Raw genomic sequence first — 23,700 nt, 5'->3', positions numbered from 1 at the left:
CCAACCCCCATGGGGAGTGGCATCCAGCTGCTGGCCCTGTGCCCAGGGCTCCACCCCCCCAGCAAGGGGGAAACAGAGGTAAGAGGGGGTATGATCCTGATAAGTTTGGGGGCCACTGCTATAGAGCATCCCTGTTAACAGTTCCTCCCCTAAGGGATGTCTCTCTCTGAACCTGTTGGCCATCCCCCAGCCCTTAGTTTAACAACTCCTCTACAACCTTTTTAATTTTACATACCAGCAGTCTGGTTCCATTGTGGTTTCGTTGGAGCCCATCCTTCTTGTATAGGCTCCTCCTTTCCGAAAAGGTTCCCCAGTTCCTAATAAATCTAAAATCCTCCTCCCTACACTATGGTCTCATCTGCACATTGAGCCCCTGCAGTTCTAACTGGCCCTGCGTGTGGAATTGGAAGCACTTCAGAGAATGCTACCATAGATATCCTGGACTTTAGAGGTTTTCTAGCAAGGTGGCACAGCTGGGTGGGAACCTTCACAGAGAATTCTTCCAAAATGTTTAAATTCTCATAGTTGATTGGGTAGTGATTCAGTTGCTGTAGGAACAGGATGAATATTGACCAGTATAGGTCCTGATCCTATACGCCTTCTACTCCTCCTTCAAACCCATCACACCATCTTTATTAAATTTATTTAAACACACATAGGCTGCCATTCTGCAACATGGAGCTGCTGCCTCATCTTGTTTTATAGGTGCCAGTTCCTCATTCCGAGGCCATCACAGCCTGCCTATCTCACTAAGGGAGCAAGCTCCTTGAGGTAGGGCAGTACAAAAGCAACAAATGCCTTAGTTTTCCATACAGGCCAGTCCTCTGACTACATGCGTGCTCTCTAGCTGCTGTTGGTCTGATTCCCATCTTCTGGGCTCAAGGCCTCATGCCACTATTTATGGCTTCTTAGAGGCAATGCTCTACGCTTTCACCATATCCATTTTTTAAGCTAGCAGTAGCTCAAGATCAATACCGCCTCTCTGTGGTCTGGACTGCTTCAGTGTCTATGTCCTCATGACCAAAGTCTGGTCAAGACAGCTGTGTAAATTATTAGGCTTAGTCCTTTATTTGTGGTTGTGCCTATGGTGGCATCAAGTTCCGGCAGACAGAACTTCAGAGGGCTCTGAAAAGCATCAAAATGCACCATTTGTCCTTCATAGCCAGGGCACAGCAAAAGCAAACACTAACCTATAAGAGAATTTTCATTGCCTCCTGCATTTGCTCTTTGAAATGCCACAAGTTTCTCTTCTGGAAAGATGCTGAATCTGCAGGCTGGTCCTGCTGCAGTAACAGCCTCGAGTTAGTCCTTTTCAGGCAGAGGGAATGCTGTGCCTGGAGCTGTAATCAAAGAGTTAGAAATTAAGATATTGCTACTGCCTCCACGATTTCCACAGGCCAGCTGGGCTGGCAAGTGACCTTGTGCACCAGCTGGGCACACTCAGAGTGGTATATGTTGCTGTGTTTTATTTATAGTTACAGGATGCTTGATTGTTCTAGGGTATCAGGCACAATGTTTCCTACATCAATTACTAGGAGCTTGGCATTTAAAAAAAATATCATGCAACCAAAACAAATTTTTGTAACTTGGTAACTAAAGTTTGGTACCTAGATGAGCAGCCTGGTGGTGCAGTGCTGCTGCTTCCTTTGGCATTTGGAAAACCAGTTCACTTTATTAGATGCAGGAATATGGATTCAGGTGCCTAACTTTAATCAACCAAGACTGACAGTTTTGGCCACCCTAGTTTAAATGCCAGCCAGACACTGGAATTGTTTAGTAAGCACACACCGTACACTTGTTACATTGTTGAAAATACTCATACTGTCTGAAAGCATTTTAACTATGTTAATGAAGATTTACGGTTGCCCAGCGGTGCACTGTGCCCTTACAGAACATTTAGTTCTACAAGTGGCACTGCATATTCCCACTTATGGGTACTGTGCCACCTTGTGTGCCTTTACTAACACCACTGCCCCTCAGTCTCCCCGAGGTACTGAAGGAGAGATTATAGAAGGGGGCGGAATGCCCTTCCCACCTCCCACCTCAGTTCCTTCCAATTGCATGCCTGAACAGATGTGAACGCTGGTCTCCTCAGAGCTAGAGTCTTGTTTCCTCCCAAAAAATCAGTGTTCCCTCATAGTGAGTAGTTAGGGTAGGAACCGAAAAAGTAAAGGAAGCTGGGGTTTAAAAGATGTGCTTGCTGCCCAGCAGTATTCTTAGTATCAGACACCCATGTACAGTACAGTAACTCCTTGCTTAATGTTGTAGTTATGTTCCTGAAAATGTGATTAAGTGAAATGATGTTAAGCGAATCCAATTTCCCCCTAAAAATTAATGTAAATGGGGGGTGGGGTTTAGGTTCCAGGGAAATTTTTTTCACCAGACAAAAGACTATTTTTTTTTATATATAGATATATATATACACACACACACTATAAGTTTTAAACAAACAATTTAATACTGTACACAGCAATGATGATTGTGAAGCTTGGTTGAGGTGGTGGAGTCAGAAAGTGGGATATTTCCCAGGGAATGGCTTACTGCTAAATGATGAACTAGTACTCCGCTGAGCCTTCAAGGGTTAACATGTTGTTAATGTAGCCTCACACTCTACAAGGCAGAACAAATGGAGAGAGGGGAGACCACATGGCAGACACCCTGTGTGAGAGAGAGATGTGCATTGCCCCCTTTTACGTTGATCAGCAAGTTGAGAGCAGCTGCTGTGACCAAGCTCCCTCTGCCCCCCCCACCCTCTTCTCTATGGAGATGGGGTAAGTGGGGGGCAGGGGAGAGGGGCACACCCTGACAGTCGTTCCCCCCCCCCAGCAAGCAGGAGACTCCAGGGAGCAGCTCTAAGGCAGAGGGCAAGAGCAGCACATGGCAGTGGGGGGAGGGACAGCTGAACTGCCAGCAATTGATAGTCTGTTGGACGGTTGCTGCACAGGGAATATAGGGGAGCGGGGAGCTGATAGTGGGGCTGCCAGTCGATCCTGGTTCCAAGCCCCCACCAGCTAGCTCCAATGGGCTGCTCTTTCTGCAAGCAGTGGACAAAGCAGGCAGCTGCCAAACAGAGTTATAAGGGAACATTGCACAACTTTAAATGAGCATGTTCTCTAATTGAACAACATTAACCAGGACGACTTCAAGTGAGGAGTTACTGTACCTGAAGTGTCTGGGAGAAGGCCACTTGCTATTTGGTATCTGATCTGTCAGACCTTCACTCCCAGCGCCCACAAGTACGGATTTGTCTGCAACGTCCTCTGCTTAAGGAAGCCCTTGAGGCTAGACCTTTGGATCTGTTCAGACTTCGGTTTCAAGGTCTGAAAGAGTCAGCCTCTGCCCCGGTGGCCTCCGTTGGTTCTGGTTGACTGAATTTCTTCAAGAAGGTGGAAGGTGCCTAAATTTTCTCTCTTATGATTCTGTCAGTGCTTCTGTGCACCCAGAAAGCAAAGGTCTCTGAGGACAATCTCTTGTTCATGGAGGGATCATAGAAAATTGGTATAATTACATCTTTGGAATCCCAGTTTTTCATCCAAGCTCTAACCATCAAACTGGGTTTTCAAAAACAGCATTTGGGATGGGTCCTGACACTTGTAAAGGCTGCTGTCCTGTGGTGGGCTGGCCCCTCAGTAGCTATGCCAGAGCACAGCCCTAACTATCAAAGGTTGGCAAAAGGGCAGAGCCCCCAGCTTGAACCCTCCCCCAACTTCCTGGCACTGCTCTGACACCACCTCCCATCCCTCTCTCACTACTCCCACCCTCCTATCTCTGCCCCCCAAAAGTTTTAAGAATCTGAAAGTGTTAGCAGCAGCTCATGTTAGGTGGGCAGTGTATCAGGATTCCCTTGACTAAGGGTATGTCTTCACTACCCGCCGATCCGGCGGGTAGCAATCGGTTTATCGGGGATCGACTTACCGCGTCTCGTGAGGACGCGGTAAAATCGATCCCTGATCGCTCTGCCGTCGACTCCGGAAATCCACCTCGAAAAGAGGCGGCAGCGGAGTCGGCGGCAGCGGTCGGCTTTCCCCCGTCCTCACCGCCAGGTAAGCCGACCTAAAATACGCAACTTCAGCTACGGTATTCACGTAGCTGAAGTTGCGTATCTTAGGTCGGAACCCCGCTGTAGTGTAGACCTAGCCTAAATGGCCCAGCCACTTGCTTTTCTTTGATCACACTCAGTCCCGTTGTACAGGAAAAGGGTGGAGGGGCCTGCATCAGGATTTCATTATCCTTATTGCTTACTAGAGTCTTTCATCTGCCCTGTATTTAATTAACGCTAATTTCCTTGCCAATACTTCTAAACTAAAACCGAGGCCGCATGTGGATTTTAGAGCACTTGACAATATTGCTCTTCAACCAGAAATGTTGGTCTCAGAGCCAAACTTTCAAAAGGATCCCTGCAGAATGCAGGTAGAGAGCAACTAGTGTGTACAACATGCATTCTCGGACAGCTGCCAAGGGAAGGGCTCAAACTCTCAGTACATGGGTGCAGCTCAGGTTCAATTTCCACAGCATGACCCCTTGAGCCACCCAGTTACTATCACAACAGTCTGCCTGCAAACTCTCTGGTTTCAGCAGAGCCCTAGGATTGCTGCCCTTATGCATTTTACTCTTTGGGCCAACCCATGCTGGAGTAGTGTACTTTACTCAGTAACTTTTTCAATACTGATTCCCTAAATGGGTAGGGGATACAACTGGGGGGGCAACACCAGTTTGGGTGATATAAAAGTGTTTGTTCCTGGGCATATAACAGCATAATTCTCTCCAAGTACGGCATCAAAAATCAGGGTGAGGTCTGCTTTATAAAGAAGCAAGTCTGAGCCCCGCGTATGGGCAAAAAAAAAAAAAAAAAAAAAATTATTTTTGTAAACAGCTGATATTTAGGGAGGGGACCCTTTCCTCAAATGACACCAAATTTGGACCACTAACCCTACCCTGAATGCACCTGTCTCCACGAGGCACAGAAATTTCTAACAATTCAAGTTGCCCTGTGGATTTTAGAGTATTTAGAATAGGTGTGTTTTAAACAGTAGGTGACTCTTGACCTTAACTGAACTAGAACTGCTGTTCTACTATAATCTTGTGGCTCAGAATTAAAGATATCTGGGAAATGCGTCAAGAATTTTTTTTTAACCGTATCAACATTAACCAAATGCATGAACTCCATTGACAGTGGGTGATTTATTAAATACCTGAACCAGTTGTTTCCACTGCTTTCAACATGTAGGTTGATTTAGTTGTGTTCTTGCTATGTGGTTTATATAAGCACTGAATTAATCATTAACTATAAATTAAAGTGCTACTTCAGAGAACAGTATTTATTAGCTGTAAAATACTATTGGGGGGAGGTAACTAATCCCATTGATATCAGTAACAGCCGCAGTGCCTAACAATGAAGCATGTCTGCCCACTCGGTCTCACTCCAGCCTATGTGACGGAGACCTGGAAACGTAGTAGGACAAGCCAAACGGCTGAATGTGATTGGGATACAGCAACAATTCTGAGCACTCCAGGAGCTGAGAGTTGCAGCGCTGGCCTCCGTGAGCACAAGCACTATGGTCCTGGATTAATGAAGATATAGGCTTACAGAATGTGTGCAGGAAGCTTTAGGACATACCTTACAGGTCACTTTCGAAGCTTCTTTATAAAGCAGACCTCATCGCGATTTCTGATGCCGTACCTGCAGAGAGAGTTATGCTATTATATGCCCAGGAACAAACCTTTATATGCCCCCAGCCCACACACTCCTCCTCACCTGGCAGCGTCCATGCTTTAAAGGAGAGACATGGCCCCTGTGTTATTGGCAGGACACCAAATAGTCCTGTGACCAGAGAATTCTATTCCATTTATCCAGCTTCCCACCCCATCACTGCAGTAACTCAGGACCTGCAGTCATGCAATGCATTAACTTACATGATTAACATCTATCACATGCACCGCATTCTCTCTCATCCTGTCCCCAGTGGGAGAATCATGCATGCATGGCAGTGTTGGTGGGGAGGGGGCTGGAGGGTTGGTTTTTTTGTAGCGAAGGCATTTCTTGCACCCACCAATCTGTACACAGTATTTAGGAGACAAGCCTTTTCCCTTCAGTCTGTGCACGGAGGTTGCCAATTTTCTTCGTCCAATCTGATTGGCTCCAGTGTGCCCAGTGCCAGAGTGTGTGTAATAGCCAGAGAATGCAGCAGGTGCTGGCGCTGCTCCCTTCTCATGTTACTGAGTGTGTGTAGAGCTGGGATGGTTTGTAAACTTCTTTACTTAGATCCCCAGTGACATACCACTGAGCAGGGCCAGGAGCCTGTTTTCCACTCTCATCCTTGGTATGCCTGCTGCCTTCTACTCTTCACTCCCTCTTCCTGTGTTATCATGACTCCCATCCTACCTCTCCCTTCAGCCTCTCAACCAGTGGCACGGCTCCCTCCCCCATCCCAGGGTTCTGTCCTTGCTCTGCTCCGTCCTCATCTTATCCTGGATGCCTCACTGCCCGTTAAATCACAACAGAAAAAAAGACTGACTCACCCCGGTCCCAGCTAATTTCTGCCCTCCCAGCCCCATCACCACCACACATGCACACCGCTCCCTGAGGAAAAATAACCCCCCTGCCTCTTTTTCCCTTGGTCTGTTGGCATCTATGGTGTTGTCAGGCTAATTTAAACTGAGCCCCTCAGGGCAGAGTGTTTGTCATATTTATCTGGGAAGCACCATGCATACCTGTGGTTGGTGCTCTGGAAACAGCAATAGCCTGGGAAATGCAGAACCTACTCTCGGTAACTGCGAATCAGGGAAATAGCTTTTCACCAGGAGAAAGGACTCATGGCTGCTCTGTTGAGCTTCAAGGTTTGCTGACTTCGAAACATCAAGTCAACATATTGTATTGTTATACACACTATGAGGACAGCCCAGAGAATGAGAAACGGGCTGAGACATGGGGGGGGGGGGGTCCCTTTAATAATAATTATAAATGTTGGATCTAGATCTGTCAATGGTGTATCGTAAGTGGGGCAGGATCTTTCACCCTGCATAGCGGAGCTGACCAACCTATGGAGAGAGGGCTTTCTAAGAGAACCTCTTACTAATAGTCACCAAATCACCTCCGCTGAGGTTCATTAAGAGACCAAGCCAGAGAAGTAGCCTTAATGGTTCTAGCCCACTTTTGTGGGAATAGTCTGAACAAGAGGCAACCCAAATGGGAAACCCAAAGACACAGGAGGTTCTGGGCCGGCTAGAGGAACAGAAGTGGCTTCCGTTTTGTTCCTGTAACTGAAGAGGAAAGCCTGTCTAACTGAACATATAGAACATCATAAGACTAGATGAGACTCAATACGCGTGTTGGCTGTTTATTGTTACAAAATCTCCCTTTCTCTCATTGCTTTGTTGCAGTGGTTAGCTAAAAACATTGTTTTAAGGAGGCTGTTGGTCAGTCTCACTGGTCACAGATTCCCCCAGGGAGAAAACACGTGCCTGACCCCAGGTCAGGGAGAGACGTGCAGCTAGTTCACTCCCATGACACCAACCCTGGGAGCACACCATGAGGCAATGCAGTCACACTTCTCAAGCTTTCCATTGGGAAATCTAACCAGAATCAAGGGGACAAGACCAGCCCTGCACGCATAAACGTTTTACAGACATGCAATCTGACAACTTCGATCAAGCCAGGCCTCTCTAGTCCCAACAAGCTCAGTGAAGATAGAAAAATCCTGCTACTTACTCTCGCAGCTTCTTTTTGTCATCTGTCATTTTCTCTCCAGCAAAGGTTAAGTGATACGTTCTCCATACGTAGGTCCTGTAAAGGCAAAATTCTGTAACTTAACAGAGGGCAGCAGGAACAGCAGCAACCCACAAAGGATCAGAGAATAAGGATGACAGCACAGAGGGGACAGCAATGAACATGACTCAGTGAGCGCAAGTGCTGCTCCCTGAGGTACCCGAAATATGAAAGGAGTGAAATCCTGCTCTGTATGTGGCCTGCCCTTCCACCGCTCTGTTCCCAGCTATCACAGGTCAGTCCAGAGTGGAGTGACTGAGCAGCTAGGGCCTTCAGGCTCTTAGTGCCCCACATGTGCTTTACAAGGGACTCCACCTGCAGTTATGTCTCTTGGGTCGATTACACAAATGAAGGCCAGGATTTAGGCGCCTCAGAGACAAAAGGAAATGAACAGGATTGTGTGGGTGGCTGCTTTACACTCCTCTTGTTGTAGGAGAAACGGTAGTATCAAGGTGCATCAGATTGCCCATAGCACCCTCTTTCCCCTGGGGAGCCCCCAACTCACCAGCTAATGTGCTGTATGCCCCCTTCCCGCTCCTGCTTCAGCTGAACATATCGCTGGATGGCTTTCTTCAGGTCCAGGACACTGGCATTCTGTACCACTACTACAGCTAAAAGGGAAAAGACTGTCACCTGGCAATAGTCCCAGAGATGCAGTCCGAAGGGAGGCAGAACTCCAGCTCCCAGACCCCGCCCTCACCTGTTGGAAGCTGCACTTTAAGTGGAGTTGCTTTGTGCTATTTGTGGAGAATAAAGAGCAACACTAGGACTGGCTTTCCTTAATGCTCCAATCCAAAAGCCTGTGCCACAACTGCACAGGGCTGGGAACTGGATGATACAAAGCCAGCTTGGCAGCTGGTGAGAAGTGAGGTAGGGATGAGTCTGCCTGGCTGTATCACACAGGAGTTTTTTACTTTATTGCATCACAGCATTTTAGGCCCCTGTGCCTCGGACTCAGAAGATGGTTTGGGCTGCATGGGCCTGGTGAGAAGGCACTAAGCTACAGCACTCTGATACCCTGCTGGCAGTATTCAGAGCCCTGCATGACAAGGAGTTTACCAATCTAGCACCCTTCACAATGTCACCATGGTAGGGTGCCATGTGGAGGGGTTTGCCCAACCTCAGACATAGCACCTGCTGCATTGGCTTACTAGCTGGCTCAATACTTAAGTGTTCTGGATTGAATTTCCTAGAACTCCTCCTCAACCTTCTGATCCCATTCAAAACCCAGCCCCTGCAGATAGCCTTCTTTCACCAAGCATGGAATTCCTCCCCAGAGCCCATCAATGCAACCCCTACACACGCTAGGGAAGGTCACCTCACAGTGAGCTAAGTGGTGGGGTAGGCACTAGATCAAGTGGCAAAAGAAGATGTGGGAACTGAACCTTGGTCTCAGTGTCCTCCCCAGATCCAACCCCACCTCAGCCTGGCTTCAGTAGGAGGCTGCACACATGCCCAGTGCCACTTAACTGCGAGCAACTACCCCAGCTAGCTCTACCACTCTCCCCCCGCTCCAGCTTCTGACTGACCAATGAGATTTTCAAGGGAGATGATTCAGCACGGTCCCTGCATGTGTGCCATTTAACATGACAAATACATCTATGTAGGGGCAGGCCCTACACAACCCCTGAAGTAGCACATGGGAGCAGACCCACTTCTCCTGGCTTGTAGCCCCTCCCTTCACTTTAGGTCAAAGATCTGGCCAGTGATCTGTGGCAGGCCGTCAGTGTGATCTTAGATGATATGTCTACTCTGCAATAAAAGACCCATAGCATGGGCATCTGTGGAAGCACCCACACACAAGAAGGGTGGGTCTCAGAGCCCATGCTCCAGTTTGAGCCTGAACGTCTATGCTGCAATTTTTAGCCCCACAGCCTGAGCCATGCAAGCCAGAGGCAACTGACCTGGACTCAGACTCAGTGCTGTGAACTTTTTATTGCAGTGTAGACATACCCAGAGAGACTCCCAACACAACCCCGACAGTCAGCATAGGGCGCCGGGGGTGGGGCGAGAAGCATGTCAGGGACTTACGCATAACTTCTTCATCCGCCTTGCACACCCGCACAGTCATGGCTTGGCCATACTCCAGCGCAATCTGAGAATTGATTTCCTCCACGGTAACCTGTCCAGAAAGTTAAAGACAGATGAACCACCAGGTGTATCTTGCTCCACACAGCCCTGTTAGCACTCTGAGCGGTGTGACTCAAAGCGTCTGATACCTGCAGCCATGGGGCTCTGCCCTCTTGCCCACCTCCTCCCCACCCCAGGGCTCTGCCCCCCCATACCCCGCCCCCAATACCTCCACAGCCCTGCCCTCTCACCCCCATTTCTCCCGGGCTTTTTCTCCCCCACCCTTTCTCGAGGGCTCTGCCCCCCCCATAACTACCCATGCCCTGAACCCACCTGCACCCCTCCAGGGCCCTGCCCCGTCCTACACCAAACCACCCATTCTGCAGGGCTCTGCACCCCCCGCCGCCGAATTTCTAGGGCCCTGCGCACCCCACAACCCGCACCCAACCACCCCCTTTCTCCAGGGCCCTGACCCCGGCAGTCACGTGGGCTCGGGACACGCCCCCCAGCTCCTGTCCGGCTCGCCCCAGAGCGGTGGGGGGGAGGGGGGCAGTGCAGTGACGCGGCACAATGCCGGTGAGGGCGGGGCTGGACGCTGCTAGGACGACGGGGCTCCGCGCGGGGGGCGAGCGGCACCTGCACGGGGAGGTCGCAGAGCAGCGGGTCCTGCACGAGGCGGGCCAGCCCCTCCTGGAACAACTCGAGCACCTCGGCGTGCGCCAGCTCCTCCTCCTCGGGGCCCGGCTCCGCCATCAGCGCGCGGCTCGCCAGGAGGGAGGGGCCTGAGCGCGGGCGGGGCTTCCCGTGACCCGGAGAAGAGAAGAGGGGGGCTGCGACGTGACCCGGAAGCGGAAATGCTGCTGTTCTGCCCGGCTTGCGGGAACGTGCTGGTGGCCGAAGAAGGCGCGAGATGCCACCGCTTCGCCTGCACCACGTGTCCCTACGTGCGCAACGTCACGCGCAAGGTAACCCCCCCGCTGGTGGCAGCGCCCCCGTGCTGCCGCCTCTCCTGGCGAGGCCTGTGCTTCGGTGGGCGGGGATTGCCAGCCCCTAAAGCCCGCCTCCTGGGGCAGAGCAACCAATCAGAGCCTGGGGGCGTGGCCTGAGTGGTCTGCTGGGGGCGGGGCGGGGCCTGGCCTGAGGGGTCTGCTGGGGGCGGAGTTGGTCGTTGCGGGGCGGGGCCGTTGTGGGCGGGGCTCATGCCATGGACGGAGGTACCTCCCAACCAGGCTGCCTGGGTGAAATCCGGGTTGGGGCCGTCTGGAGCCTCACGGCCTGTGTGCCCCACAGGTGAGCAGCCGGAAGTACCCGAAGCTGAAGGAGGTGGATGACGTGCTGGGTGGCGCTGCGGCGTGGGAGAACGTGGACTCCACGGCAGGTGAGCATCGCCCTTGGGGCTCGGCTGATGATGCCTGGTTGGCTCCCCCACTGCTGGGGACATTGGGCCCTCCTGGCATGGCGGGAAGCCGAGCCAGAGCATGAGGGACAAGCTGAGTCAGGGATCAGCTCCTGGCGAGCTGGCTCCCAGCCTCCCTCCAGTACAAGAACAGTCCATCTAGCCCAGGATCCTGACTTCTGATGGTGGCCAATGCCAGGTGCTTCAGAGGGCATGAACAGAACAGGGCAGTTATCAAGTGATCCATCCCCTGTCATCCAGTCCCAGCTTCTGGCAGTCAGAGGCTAGAGCCATTCAGAGAATGGGGTTGTGTCCCTGCCCATCTTGCCGAATAGCTATTGCTGGATCTGTCCTCCATGAACCTAACTCTTTTTTGAAACCCCTTATAGTTTTGACCTTCACAACATGCCCTAGTATGAGTTCCACAGGTTGACTGTGTGTTATGTGAAGAAACACTCCCTTTTGTTTTAAACCTGCTGCCTATTAATTTCATTGGGTGACCCCTAGTTCTTGTGTTATGAGCAGGCCCTTTCAGAGGTCCAGAGAGGCGTGGGCCACTTCCAGGTTTTGAGGCCCCTAGCCATAATAAAAATGACGACACATGAAAACAAAATAAGGCACCAAAAAAAGAATTTCAGAGGGAGCTCACAGATGATATACAAATTATGAAAATGAGTCAGGCAAAAGTGGAGAAAAAGGCGGAAAGGAGGAACAAGGACTCTAGAAAAAAGTAAATCACAATTTAAAAAATACAATGCAAGCTAACTACAAAATGTCTTTCATAGCTGTTTTATTATATGGAGATATACCTATCTCATAGAACTAGAAGGGACCTTGAAAGGTCATTGAGTCCAGTCCCCTGCCTTCACAACAGGACCAAGTACCATGACAGATTTTTGCCCCAGATCCCTAAATGGCCCCCCAAGGATTGAGCTCACAACCCTGGATTTAGCAGGCCAATGCTCAAACCACTGAGCTGAAACATGTAGCCAACCATATTTGAAATGTTCTGCTGTAAATAAGTAGCTTATCCAAACTTGAAATGCTCTACTGTAAATAAGTAGCCTATTTACACCTGAAATGTTCTAAAGTAAATATGTAGCTATCCACACTTGAAATCTTCTGTTGTAAATAAGTAGCTTGTCTACGCTTGAAATCTTATACTGTAAACATGTATACAAATGGTGAAAAGACTTAAAATGAAGGAATACCAATTAAGAACACAAAATGAAACACTCAGGTTATTATCCTCATCATTGAATTAAAATTCAAGCACGCAAGATATAATATAACAGGCTGAACTGAAGACAAAGGGATGACATATATATAGTAAACACAGACACGGATACAGATAGAGGGATAATGTCCAAAAATTTCAAACTTGTGTCCTCACAAAACTCACTGTACAAGATTGTCCTCAGAAATGTTCACCCTGAATCTGGGCCTATAGACTACGAAAGCCTATGATGATGGCCAAGCTACCAAGCTAGGGCTCAACCAACCAACCAGTCACCTCTTTTAGCTACCATATGAAGATAATAATGAGGAATTCTCACACATAAATAATTCCTTAGTCAACTAGATGTAAAACTATAAAGACACTAAAATGTAACAATTCTATACCTTTCAACATGCTCTTGATCCAGCACCAGCCACTAGTAGTGGTTTGTTTATATAATCAGCTGATCTGAGAGGACACGTTCATCACGGTCTAATCTTGTGCCATCAGAGCCAATATATTAATATTTATGAATATTTTTAACTTTTAATATGACAAATCTATATCAGTTAACAAAAAAAGATGTCTTTTACCAAATCACATCTCTTATTTACTTAAATTTGCAGCTCTAAGATGAGAGTGTGTGTCACATTTTGGTCTGATAGGGATGCGCATAAAAACAAGTTGTGAAACTTATCAAATGCCAAAATTTGAGGTCCCCTTTGAGCTTGAGACCCAGGCCAAATGGCCCTCCTACCTCCCCCCCCCATTCTGATTGGCCCTGGTTATGAGAAGGAGTAAATAACACTTCCTTATTCACTTTCTCCTCATCAGTCATGATTTTCTAGATCTTTATCATATCCCCTCTTAGTTATTCTTTTCCAGTTTTCCAAAATTGCACACTGTATTCAAGGTGTGGGTGTACCATGGATTTATATAGTGGTATTATATTTTGTCTTAGTGTCTATCCCTTTCCTAATGGTTCCTAACGTTCTGTTTGCTTTTTTGACTGCCTCTGCACATTGAGTGGATGATTTCAGAGAACTATCCACAATGACTCCAAGATCTCTTTCTTGAGTGGTAACAGCTAATTTAAACCCCATCATTTTGTATGTATAGTGCCCCCCATATCTTAGAAACCAGGTAGTCCTCAACATGTTAAATCCGTTGGCATTAGGGAGTGTTCTCAAGGACAGTGGCCAGAGTTACTGATCTACCCCTGAAGGCCCTCTTAAGTTCTCCCATCATGTAAAAAGTGAGCCACTGGACATTTTGAAATAGCTCTTGAATGGATTGTGGAAGGCTGAATTCTAGCCCTTCAGATAGAGCAGCTCTAGAAGTGAGCTCCCCTGGCAGAACGAAGAATTGCTTTGCTAGCCCTGGGAGCTGTACTCACTGTAGTTCTTCTGGTTTCTTTTGCAGAGCCGTGTCCCAAGTGTGAGCATCCTCGTGCCTACTTCATGCAGATTCAGACCAGATCAGCTGATGAGCCCATGACCACCTTCTATAAGTGTTGTAATGCCCAGTGCGGCCACAGGTGGAGGGACTAATTTTTGCTTCAGATTTAATTTCTTCAGTATCGTTTTTGCTGTTTGTTTGAAAATTCCCCAGCTTGGTTGTATGAAAGATGGTAACATGGAAATAAGTGTCCCTGGTTCCAGCTGTTGCATGATGTTAAATTAACACTGGCTGCTGCTAGTGCAGGCATTCACCATAATCTGATGGTCCAGGGGCTGAAGGTTATGCATATACTGCACATTTTCCTGATAGCAAACATTGTTAGAACAAAGAACTGCCTCTGTTTAGAGATTATATGCAAAAATGTATTTATTCAGCAGTTCCCACTGCAACGCTGCTCTTTTATAGGGATGCATTAAGTTATCATTTATTACTAACCACACCTGTGATCTAAGATTGCAGGCTAAAAAATGGCAGGAATGGTCAGTATCTAGATGGGAAACAGCCAAATAAAATGTTCACGTCCTATTATTGCTTCAGCGGGTGATGCTTCCCCTGGATCAGTACTGAACTCACAGGACTGGGGCCCTGTTGTACTATGCTCTGTACAGAAAGCTGACAAAGCCTGTCCCCTTGCCCTAGATTGCTTATGAATGAAAGAAAAAAAAAAAAGACAGGTGAAAGATGAGGGAAAAGAGATGCAGCATACAAGGAGCATGATCAGAGTGATGGAGAGGAATTGTCATTTTAGTTTTGTGTTTCAATATTTAACTCCTGTCCCTGGATGGTATGAGGCCAGTGTGTGAGTGGAGGTGGCTTCCATCTCATAAGGCCTAAAATCAAGGTCCTGACTGCTGGACACTAAGGATACCACAGTGCTTTTTTCAGGCTTATTTTAAACAGAGGCCTTGTCTATGTTCAAAGTTGCACTGGTTTAACTAACAGTGTGTTTAAAAAACCTTCAGCAACTAGTGAAACCAGTGCAAATCCCTGTGTTGATACACAGTACGATTTAAACCTAACTTATATTGATGTATTTTGATTCCTTAGGGAGTTAATATAAGCCAGCTTTAAGTCAAATTAAGAGTGTCCTGTAGTTTTACTAAACTGGCTTTTCAACTCCTTTAAAGTTAAACCAGTGCCATTTCAATATAGACAGATGTTCTCCTTCTTATATTTATTCAATGTCAAGTAACCAGGTGACTTTTCACTAGAAAGAACTGAGGTGTAATGTAATTTTTCCCAGTGCTGTGTTACTCTAAAATTTAGATGCCAATTAAGTTAGCCTATGATAGCTCTTTTAATTTAACAAAAGGGTAACAGGGTTGTGGCCCGCCCTAAAGGAATTGCCAGAGTGTTACCTGCAGAGGGCTCCCCAGAGCAAGCTAGTCTTGAAAGGACACGGATACAGCCTTCCGCTCAAGGATGGGCACACAAGCAGAAATTCTTTGAAAACAAAAGAATTATTTATTTTACAGAAACAGAAGTTACAGTGGGTTTAATAAGGCAAGAAAAGATACATAGGATTTAATAAAACACAATAGAATTACATTTAAGAATTGTACAATAAAGCGGCGCGACAAAATAAAAAGAAACTATATAGGATATCTAAGACATACAGGAAATACAGTAGTTTCAATGTAACATGCATATAGGGATCCCATATACACAAAGGCTTTTAGTTTTAGTGATACAATTTAACCCCGTACTTAATATAATGTGGTATACGCGACCTCTATATACACATATGAAAAACCATTACCGTATTCACAGATTTAAACATTTATTTAGCATCAACATTAACACTTAATACTAAACATTTAAAACTTAACATCCTGCAAATGCTGGCCAAATGGTTGCAGGACGGGTAGGGGAGATCTCACTCAAGACACAGGCATCCGGCTTTATTTACAGACAGACCTATACATTCTTAAATGATAAGTAGAAAAGAAGATCAGACTTACACTTATATTGAAAACTCCCTCTGTACCGTCTTAGGTCCTTCTGATCTTAGTTTTGGGGAGTGTAGTCTCTACAGTTGTGGTCTCTCTTCGAGCTGGGGGGGTAATGGCGGTTGCTGCTGCTGGCCGTTACTGCTGGCAAGGTAGCTGCTAGCAGGCAGTTGTTTGTTGCCAAGGCAACCTTAGAATTCTGCTGATGATCTTTGAAGCTTCTTGATCTTCCCAGGTAGTGCTGTCTTCCTTTGATGTCTTGCCACTCTTGCTCTTCTCAGTCTGCTGTCGAACCCCTAATGTCTAACTCACTACAGTCTCAGCCTGCTGGCTGTCTGCCTCACATACTGGTTGCTCGCTCAAAGTCAACTCATTAACATAATTTTTCTGGCTCAGCCAATCTGCTTCCAGATATTAGCATATTTCTTCTTCCTGTCTAGATCCGTTCCTTTTTATTAGCATATTTGTACTTCCTGACTCGCTCATTCCCCTCTTACATTATCCTATTTTTAGATAACTAAGCTCCTCCCCGGTGCCATCTTGGATTCTAGACCTTTCTAAGCTCCTCTCTCTGATGCCATCTTGTTTGCTAGAACTTTCCCCTACCTAAATTTGAACTGCATTATCCCCATCTCTGCCATTTTGGTCAGCCATGTTGGATTTTCTAAATTTAAACTATCATTAGTTTCTACTTATTTAGAACCTTAATCTTAAAACTAATTAGTATTTTATGCAAGCCAAAGTTTCCTGATACTGTCATCACCTTAATTATATCAATTGGGAAAAGTGAATTTTATGGTGTTTTTAAACTCCCTCCAAAGTTTTTCTGCAAGCCTTTATTAAGGTGCTGCAAGGTATTTCAGAACATTCAGAGCAAAAATCTCTTGTTACAGCTGTGCTCTGAAAAAACATATACAGCCGTGAAAGAAGAGCTCCAAGGGGCACCCCACTTTGGGGGTTCTGTCCTTGGAGCTTCCCTTTCACACTCAACTAGTTTTGAAAGTGGCGCCTATGAGAGTGAGGTTATACCTGGCCAGTAACCAGTTGGTACATTCTACAAGTAGCACATCTAAGATGCTGCTGTAGAAAATGATTTTGGGAAAGCAGCATATAAGTTCCATATTCATCTTTCAATGATCTCGCATCAAATGGGGCCAATTTACAAGTACAAAGAATTGTTTTAATTGCTAGCTCTGCACATTCACACTGGCATTAGTACATCTGTGCTTTTTCCATTTCATGGATGATCCATAAAGACTTTGTAATCAGCTTGGTTTATAGTTCTGTTACATGAGGTAGAATAACACTTAACTCCCTCTCCCAGAGCTGAGCTAGCTCTTCAGGATTTGGAGGAGTAAAATGTAGGAAAAATTTACTTCGGCAGCAATCTGCTGAGAATCCTCATCGGTTTGCCACGTGTAATGTCATGGATAGGGCCCTACCAAATGCACGGTCCATTTTGGTCAATTTCATGGGCAGAGGAATTTAAAAATCATAAATTTCATGATTTCAGCTATTTAAATCTGAAATTTCACAGTGTTGTAATTGTAGGGGTCCTGAACCAAAAAGGAGTTGTGGGGGGTCACAAGGTTATTGTAGAGGGGGTTGCAGTACTGCTACCCATACTTCTGTGCTACTACTGGCAGGGCGCTGCCTTCCGAGCTGGGTGCCTGGCCAACAGCCACCGCTTTCTGGCTTCCCAGCTCGGAAGGCAGCGCAGAAGTAAGGGTGGCAATACCGTGACCCCCCTGCAATTTCCTTTTGGGTCAGGACCCCCAATTTGAGAAATGCTGGTCTCCCCCATGACATCCGTATAGTATAGGGTAAAAGCACACAAAAGACCAGATTTCATGGGGGGAGACCAGATTTCATGGTCCTTGACGCGTTTTTCATGGCTGTGAATTTGGTAGGGCCCTAGTCATGGAGAAGCAGCACTCTCACAGGTTTGCTTCCTCTGCCCAGCCATGCTCCAAATTCAGAGAAGCCCAACCACGTGGAGCTCAGAGAGGAGAGCTGTGTCGACTCAACTCTCTGCCTTCAGATAGATTTCATGTCAAAGGAGCAAAAAAAAAAAAAAAAAAAAAAATAGTGGATAAAAAGGCCAAGTGAGAGCTGCGAGATTGTTTAAGCTGCGTCAGGTAGGATCTGTGGTATGTATTTAGACGGAATATATGGGCTAAAGCTGTTAACATAACCCAGTCACTATCCAACATTAAACAATTTTAAATAAGGTTTGGTATACAGAGACCTTAGCCTGTTTTGTGCCATGCCAAACATACCATTAAAAATCCTTTTAATGTTTTATAAGATACGGGAAAAATGGTTACAGCATTTGCTATGTAAAGTATTGAATAAGGTTTTTGTTTTAACAACATTCCTTATTCCCTTTCCCTTTAGCTGGAGAGAGTTTTTAGAAGGAAAAAATATTTGTTTGACACCATCTAAGAGACTGCCAATGATGGTAATAACTCTCCTTTTTGGGGAAAAGATTAGTAGTTAGTAGAGATGTGCTGGAGCTGTCATTGTTGCTGTTGATGTTAAAGTCTGATCCTGTTTCCTAAAAGGGAGAGGAAAAGATCAGCAAAGACAGAAAATGCAGCGTCTGTATCTGGTGCTGATTCTCACTTGCAGCCTCACTGCTGGAAGAACATAGGCATGGCACACGGTCTGATCAGCCACTCTGAGACCTGGCAAAGTCATACCAACATCAGACAGTTTAGGGCATTTCTTTTTGCTACTCTCTGGTCACAGGCTTACAGCAGTGTTGCAAAATATGTAGTCTTGACATACAAGCAAGCAAGACAGAAGGAAAACGGAGAGAGAGAGAGGAAAGAGAACAGAAAAGGATACATGGGGTGAGACAAAGTGGTAGTGGGGATTTAGCTGGACATGGTAGGTAGGGATGGTCATCTGGCTCCCTGGACATCTTTCAGGATTGGGACAAAGGAGCTCTGCGGTCCCAGGAGATGATGGGGGTGGCAGCCATGAGAGTGAAGCTCACTCCTGGAGCCTTTTTCTCCCGAAGTCTCTTTCTTTAAGGACCCCAAAATTGAGCGATGGGCGGAATGGCTCATCCTCTCATTTTGTCCACCAGTTAGGCCTAATTCCAGATGCCAATTTTGGTTCACTGATTGCTGATCCCATCCTTTTCTTGTTTATCAGGCATGATGTTAACTCAGTCCTTGAGTTATATCAGTAGGCCTCTCTGTTTGGACTAATTCATTCTTTCTATCTCCTTTGTGCACTTCTTTCCATCACCATAACATGATATTTTATAACCTTTCACTCACTCGTCACAGTTGAATTCACAATTAGGGGAAGTTTACAGGTCCATTTATTACAACAGATCCCTATAGTGAGCTTGGACAAAACACTTGACAAAGGCTGCAGGCACGAATCTGTTCCTAGCGGAGGAACTTGCAGCACTTCGATAAGGTAACCTGGTTGGCAGAGTTAAACAAGGCCAGTCCAAGTCAAAGGCAGGGATGGCTGAAATCAGGAGTGTGCTGGAAGCAAGGTGGATGCCATCTGCTGGGCTACTGGGGGATTTGCTGCTGTGATGGTTGAGCCAATAAGTTTATATTACACTCAAAACTCAGTTAAAACATTATAAAGGTTGCAAAGTTGAGCACTCAGAAGTTAGGAAATGCCAGAATTAAGGTGGTTTGTGCAGCTTTCATTTGGTCCTTGTGTGCCTATGCCTTATGATGGTCTGTAATTAGGTGAGCATATACTATGTTTTCCACAGGGCCCCTGTCTCATTCCGGGCACAGGCTGGATGTGCTCTGGGGATGAATCAGGGTTGCAAAGTGAAGGAGTCTTAGAATGGTGCTCTTTGCTGTCACAGGCTGCAGGAGAAGCTGACTGACCAGAGGGCACCTATGCCATAGGCTCAGCAGGTTTTGATGAAGTGCTAGGTTCCCAGATCCAGGGTGTTGAGGAACCAGGGCGCAGTACCCAGCCTGTCTGACTCACAAAAGACTCCCCGCTAGCCTCTGCTTGAACCCAAACCAAAACCAATCAGAAGACTTACAAAAAGCAATGAAAAGGCAGTGGGAGACACACCTAAACCCTTGGGATAAGGGTGACAGGATTAAGGCAACTCCCCTAGGCTCATTTGCATCGAAGATGGGACAAGGAGGCATCTCCATTATCATACAGACCGGAGAACAGAGATTCCAAGGCAAGAATTGCATGGAACTCTGGGACCAGAAAGCAGGGAAGCACTGCATGATGGGGGATCTCTGCTCCAGATGTTAATGAACCCAACGAAAGAATATTAGAGCACCTCCGGCATGTTGAATGTGTTTTGAAAAAAAAAACCCTGCATCCTGAACACTTGAGTTAAATGCCTTTCTCCAAAGACACTTAACATGCCCATCATTTACAGGCATAGCTGCCTCACAAGCTGGAAAGTTTTAAAGCCTGGAGATGCTCTGTCATAAGGACGGTGCCCTGACAATGAGGTAACTAATTACACAATCACCTACCGTTGCCTCATTCAGTGCACCAAGATGGTGTTTTCTCCCTGTTGTTCAATGTGTGGCTCCTGCCTTATTTATTGCACACTATTCAAACCTTCTCTGAAGACAGAATTATTAACTCCCTGAGTAACTGAGTGCGTCACCAATATTAATGAATTTATTTTCAGACCACCCTGCGAGGTGAGGGGATGGAATTATCCCAATTTTGCAGATAGTGAACTGAGGTACAGAAGTGAAGATAAAATTTTGGATACCCAATTTAAGACACCCTACAACCTGATTTTTCAGAGTACTTAGCATTCTGTGACACATCATATGTTCAAAGCACGGTTCCCATCAACTTCAGTCACAGCTATGAGTGCTCAGCCCTTCGGCAAATCAGGAGGGAGGAACACACAGTTGGTGATCAGCTCTAAAGAGTTTGGTTTAAGTGATTTGCTAAGCATCAGACAGGTACTCTATGGCACAGGCGGGGACAGAATCCATTCCTCCAGGGCAGAATTAACCTGGCTTAATCATGAGGCCATCCTGATTCTTCCTGAAGTCCCCTGTTTTTCTTTAAATATGTGCTGCTGTAATTAAGGTTGCAGACATCCTTAATTCTGGTAGTTTCAATGACTTTGCAACATTAGTAACATTCTTTTACCACAGATTGTATAATATTCTAGATTTTAAAAAAAGCAAACTGAAAAAACAGATTCCATCATGTGGCATGATCTTGACACCTCCATGGGTCATCAGCAAGGCTGGAATTTTTAGATCCACTGTACAGACCTCTGCCAATTGAGCTAATGGAGGAATGGATAGCAGTGGTAGGTCATCATCCTCTCCCTGGACCAGCACTAGAGGGAGATGGGACACTGCCAGTGAGTTTCATAGATATTTGTGGACAGCAGAGGAATAGTGACTCATGATTCTTGGGGATCCATTCCAGGCTCTGGAGTGGAGTGTTCTCTAGTGGGTACAGACTTTTGCATATTCCCCCTCTCCCCCAAAAGATTCCCTTCTGCCCCATCTATTCCATCCCCCCTGCTCTTGTCCCAGTCTCATTCACCTCAGGCTTCTTAGCCCAGTCCTAGTCTCCTTGCCCAGTCTCCCCCCTAATTTTCCCAGCTCCTCATCCCTAGTCCCCACTGTAAGCCTTGCTGGTGCCCTAGGCATGGCTAACAGTATGAACCAAAGTAGGCCTTGTCAGGATAGTTAGGTACAGTAGAACCTCAGAATCACAAACACCTCAGGAATGGAGGTGGTTTTTAACTCTGAAATGTTCATAACTCTGAACAAAACATTATAGTTTTCAAAAGTTTACAACTGAACATTGACTTAATACAGGTTTGGAAATTTACTGTGCAGAAGAAAAATGCTGCTTTTAATCATCTGAATTTAAATGAAACAAGCACAGGACCAGTTTCCTTACCTTTGTCAAATCATCTGTTAAAAAACTTTCCCTTTATTTTTTTTAGTAGTTTACATTTAAACACAGTACTGTACTGTATTTGCTTTTTTACTTGGTCTCTGCTGCTGCCTGATTGAGTTCTTCTGGTTCCAAATGAGGTGCGTGGTCAGTTCGTAACTCTGAGGTTCTACCGTATCAGCTAACCAAGTACACACATTCCTGACTTGAGAGAATGGTACAGAGCACACAGAGTTCTTAAGTAACTACATGAACACATTCCTAAGAGATGGTACAGGAACACCCAGACCCCTTGTAGGAAATGACAGGATAATGGATGAGGATGTTTTGTTTGAGGTACAAGGGTGGCAACAGATCTGGATTGTAATACATAACTTGTCTGTGTCTCTGTATAAAACGAGAAGTCATAGGAGCGGCAACTTTGCACTAGCCTAGGGGATGGCGCTGTGTCGAGTGAGCTATTACCTTGCTGCGGGCAGACATGGGTTAGCGTACCTGTAACTGTTGAGTTGGAGCACTAGAACCTTGGTTTGTCGACAATAAACCTGACCAAGCATCTTTGCCACTGAACTGAGCCTGTGGTCTTTATGAAAAACACTGAGGACTGCAGAATCAGCAAGCTGCAGTCTCTGCTGGTGCAGCTAACACCAAAGCTCCATGAACAGCATGGGAGCAATGCACAAACTCAACCCCCCCATCTCCTTGTCCAATCTGTTTCTCCCCGCTTTTGGCCTCTAGTTAAGTCTAGTCCATATTCGCCATCCCCACTGACTCCCAGTTCCAGTCACCTTCCATGGCTTTTTGTCCAATGTCAGTGTCCACACGCCCATCTCTTTGCTCAGCTAATCTTAGTTCTCCTCCCTGCCCCTTGTCAAGACTGGGGGATTAAGATGGGCCCACGACACTCTTCCGCTGCACACAGATTACTCTGGGGAGGTTGGGTCTTGGCATTAAAAGCCCATTGACTAAATGGGTCAGTTCACCCCTCTCAGAGGCTTCGCTTCAGGCTCTCTGCAGACTTATATGTTCAACTGAAGAACTGATCAATGATGCCCCATACTGTCGAGAACAGATTGAGAAATGCCTCCATTTAGCAAGCTAAGTAGCTCTTGTAGAAGGCTTTGTACTATTTAGCAGGACCTCTTGAATATCTTTTTGAACAAGCCTTCTCTCCAGTGTCTAGCTATGGAGCATCCATGCAGTTAAGTGAAGGGATTGTAGGCTTGGGTGGAGTAGGCGACCGTGTTCCTGGGAGATTAGGTCTGAGTCTAGTGGAAGTGAAATTGGAGGTTTCATTGATAGAGTCAGGAGAGTGGAGAACCAGTGCTGGGGCAATAAGTATGACTCTGGCCTGGTCCTGACTTATCTTTAGCAATAGGCTGTGAATGAGTGGGACTGGTGGAAAAGCGTAGAGGAGCCTGCCTGACCATGTCAGTATGGAACTTGGGCTGTGATCCTGTAGAATTGCTGACACGTTGTTGGACTTTGCTGTGGAAAATGTATCTGGCCACATCTGGGTGAAGAGACCACTCACAGTGATATGTAAACAAATTGCTCAGGTGGTCTGCTAGGTTGTTCTGTATGCCTGACAGGTAAGATCTATTGAACTGGCAATACTGAGCTCCCAAAGTAAAGTTGCTTCTTGACAGAGTGGAGTAAAGCAGGCTCCACCCTATTTGTTGAGGTGAAACATTGCGGCCCTGCTGTCTGGGAAGACTGACAGGCTGCTTCCCCTGATCTGTGATAAATACTTGGCATGCCAGTCTGTCAGCTTTCAGTTCTCGGACACGGATGTGTAAAGCTAAGTCCTCTGAGGACCACAGACCCTGCGTTTGTAGAGAAGCCAGGTGGGCTTCCCCATCCCAGAGCCAAGCCTCTGGTTTGCTTTACAACAGGCCTGAAGTAATTCCCAATAAGAAACAAAATTTATTTAACAAAACAT

The 23,700-nt window shown here is 46.5% G+C and overlaps 2 protein-coding genes across 2 annotated transcripts; one reads left to right on the top strand and one right to left on the bottom strand.

Annotated features, from left to right (window-relative positions):
* Window positions 1-1,045: 1,045 nt before the first annotated feature.
* Window positions 1,046-10,652, bottom strand: SNRNP25 (small nuclear ribonucleoprotein U11/U12 subunit 25). The gene is made up of 6 exons (XM_024197794.3): window positions 10,472-10,652; window positions 9,797-9,887; window positions 8,271-8,376; window positions 7,709-7,783; window positions 5,618-5,680; window positions 1,046-1,340 (listed from the first exon to the last, which is right to left on the bottom strand). Exons 1-5 carry the CDS (start codon window positions 10,586-10,588, stop codon window positions 5,626-5,628), a joined length of 444 nt encoding a protein of 147 aa, XP_024053562.2. The 5' UTR covers window positions 10,589-10,652; the 3' UTR covers window positions 1,046-1,340; window positions 5,618-5,625.
* On the top strand, window positions 10,620-16,649 carry POLR3K (RNA polymerase III subunit K). Its single transcript, XM_024197793.3, has 3 exons — window positions 10,620-10,800; window positions 11,126-11,213; window positions 13,873-16,649. The coding sequence occupies exons 1-3, from the start codon at window positions 10,690-10,692 to the stop codon at window positions 13,998-14,000; spliced, it is 327 nt and encodes a 108-aa protein (XP_024053561.1). The 5' UTR covers window positions 10,620-10,689; the 3' UTR covers window positions 14,001-16,649.
* The last annotated feature ends 7,051 nt before the right edge of the window (window positions 16,650-23,700 follow it).

This window comes from Terrapene carolina, unplaced genomic scaffold (genome assembly GCF_002925995.2).
Source record: "Terrapene carolina triunguis isolate 2854851 unplaced genomic scaffold, T_m_triunguis-2.0 Scaffold93, whole genome shotgun sequence".
Classification (NCBI taxonomy): Eukaryota; Metazoa; Chordata; order Testudines; family Emydidae; genus Terrapene; species Terrapene triunguis.
Note: the sequence above shows the minus strand (reverse complement) of the source record. Positions and strands in the feature narration are given on the sequence as shown.

Coding starts and splice junctions, on each gene's coding strand:
- SNRNP25 (XM_024197794.3), bottom strand. CDS start 10,588: ATGGCGGAGCCGGGCCCCGAGGAGGAGGAGCTGGCGCACGCCGAGGTG. Junction 9,888..10,471: donor TCTGCGACCTCCCCGTGCAG/GTGCCGCTCGCC, acceptor CTTTCTGGACAG/GTTACCGTGGAGGAAATCAA. Junction 8,377..9,796: donor GGCGGATGAAGAAGTTATGC/GTAAGTCCCTGA, acceptor TTTCCCTTTTAG/CTGTAGTAGTGGTACAGAAT.
- POLR3K (XM_024197793.3), top strand. CDS start 10,690: ATGCTGCTGTTCTGCCCGGCTTGCGGGAACGTGCTGGTGGCCGAAGAA. Junction 10,801..11,125: donor TGCGCAACGTCACGCGCAAG/GTAACCCCCCCG, acceptor TGTGCCCCACAG/GTGAGCAGCCGGAAGTACCC. Junction 11,214..13,872: donor GAACGTGGACTCCACGGCAG/GTGAGCATCGCC, acceptor TTTCTTTTGCAG/AGCCGTGTCCCAAGTGTGAG.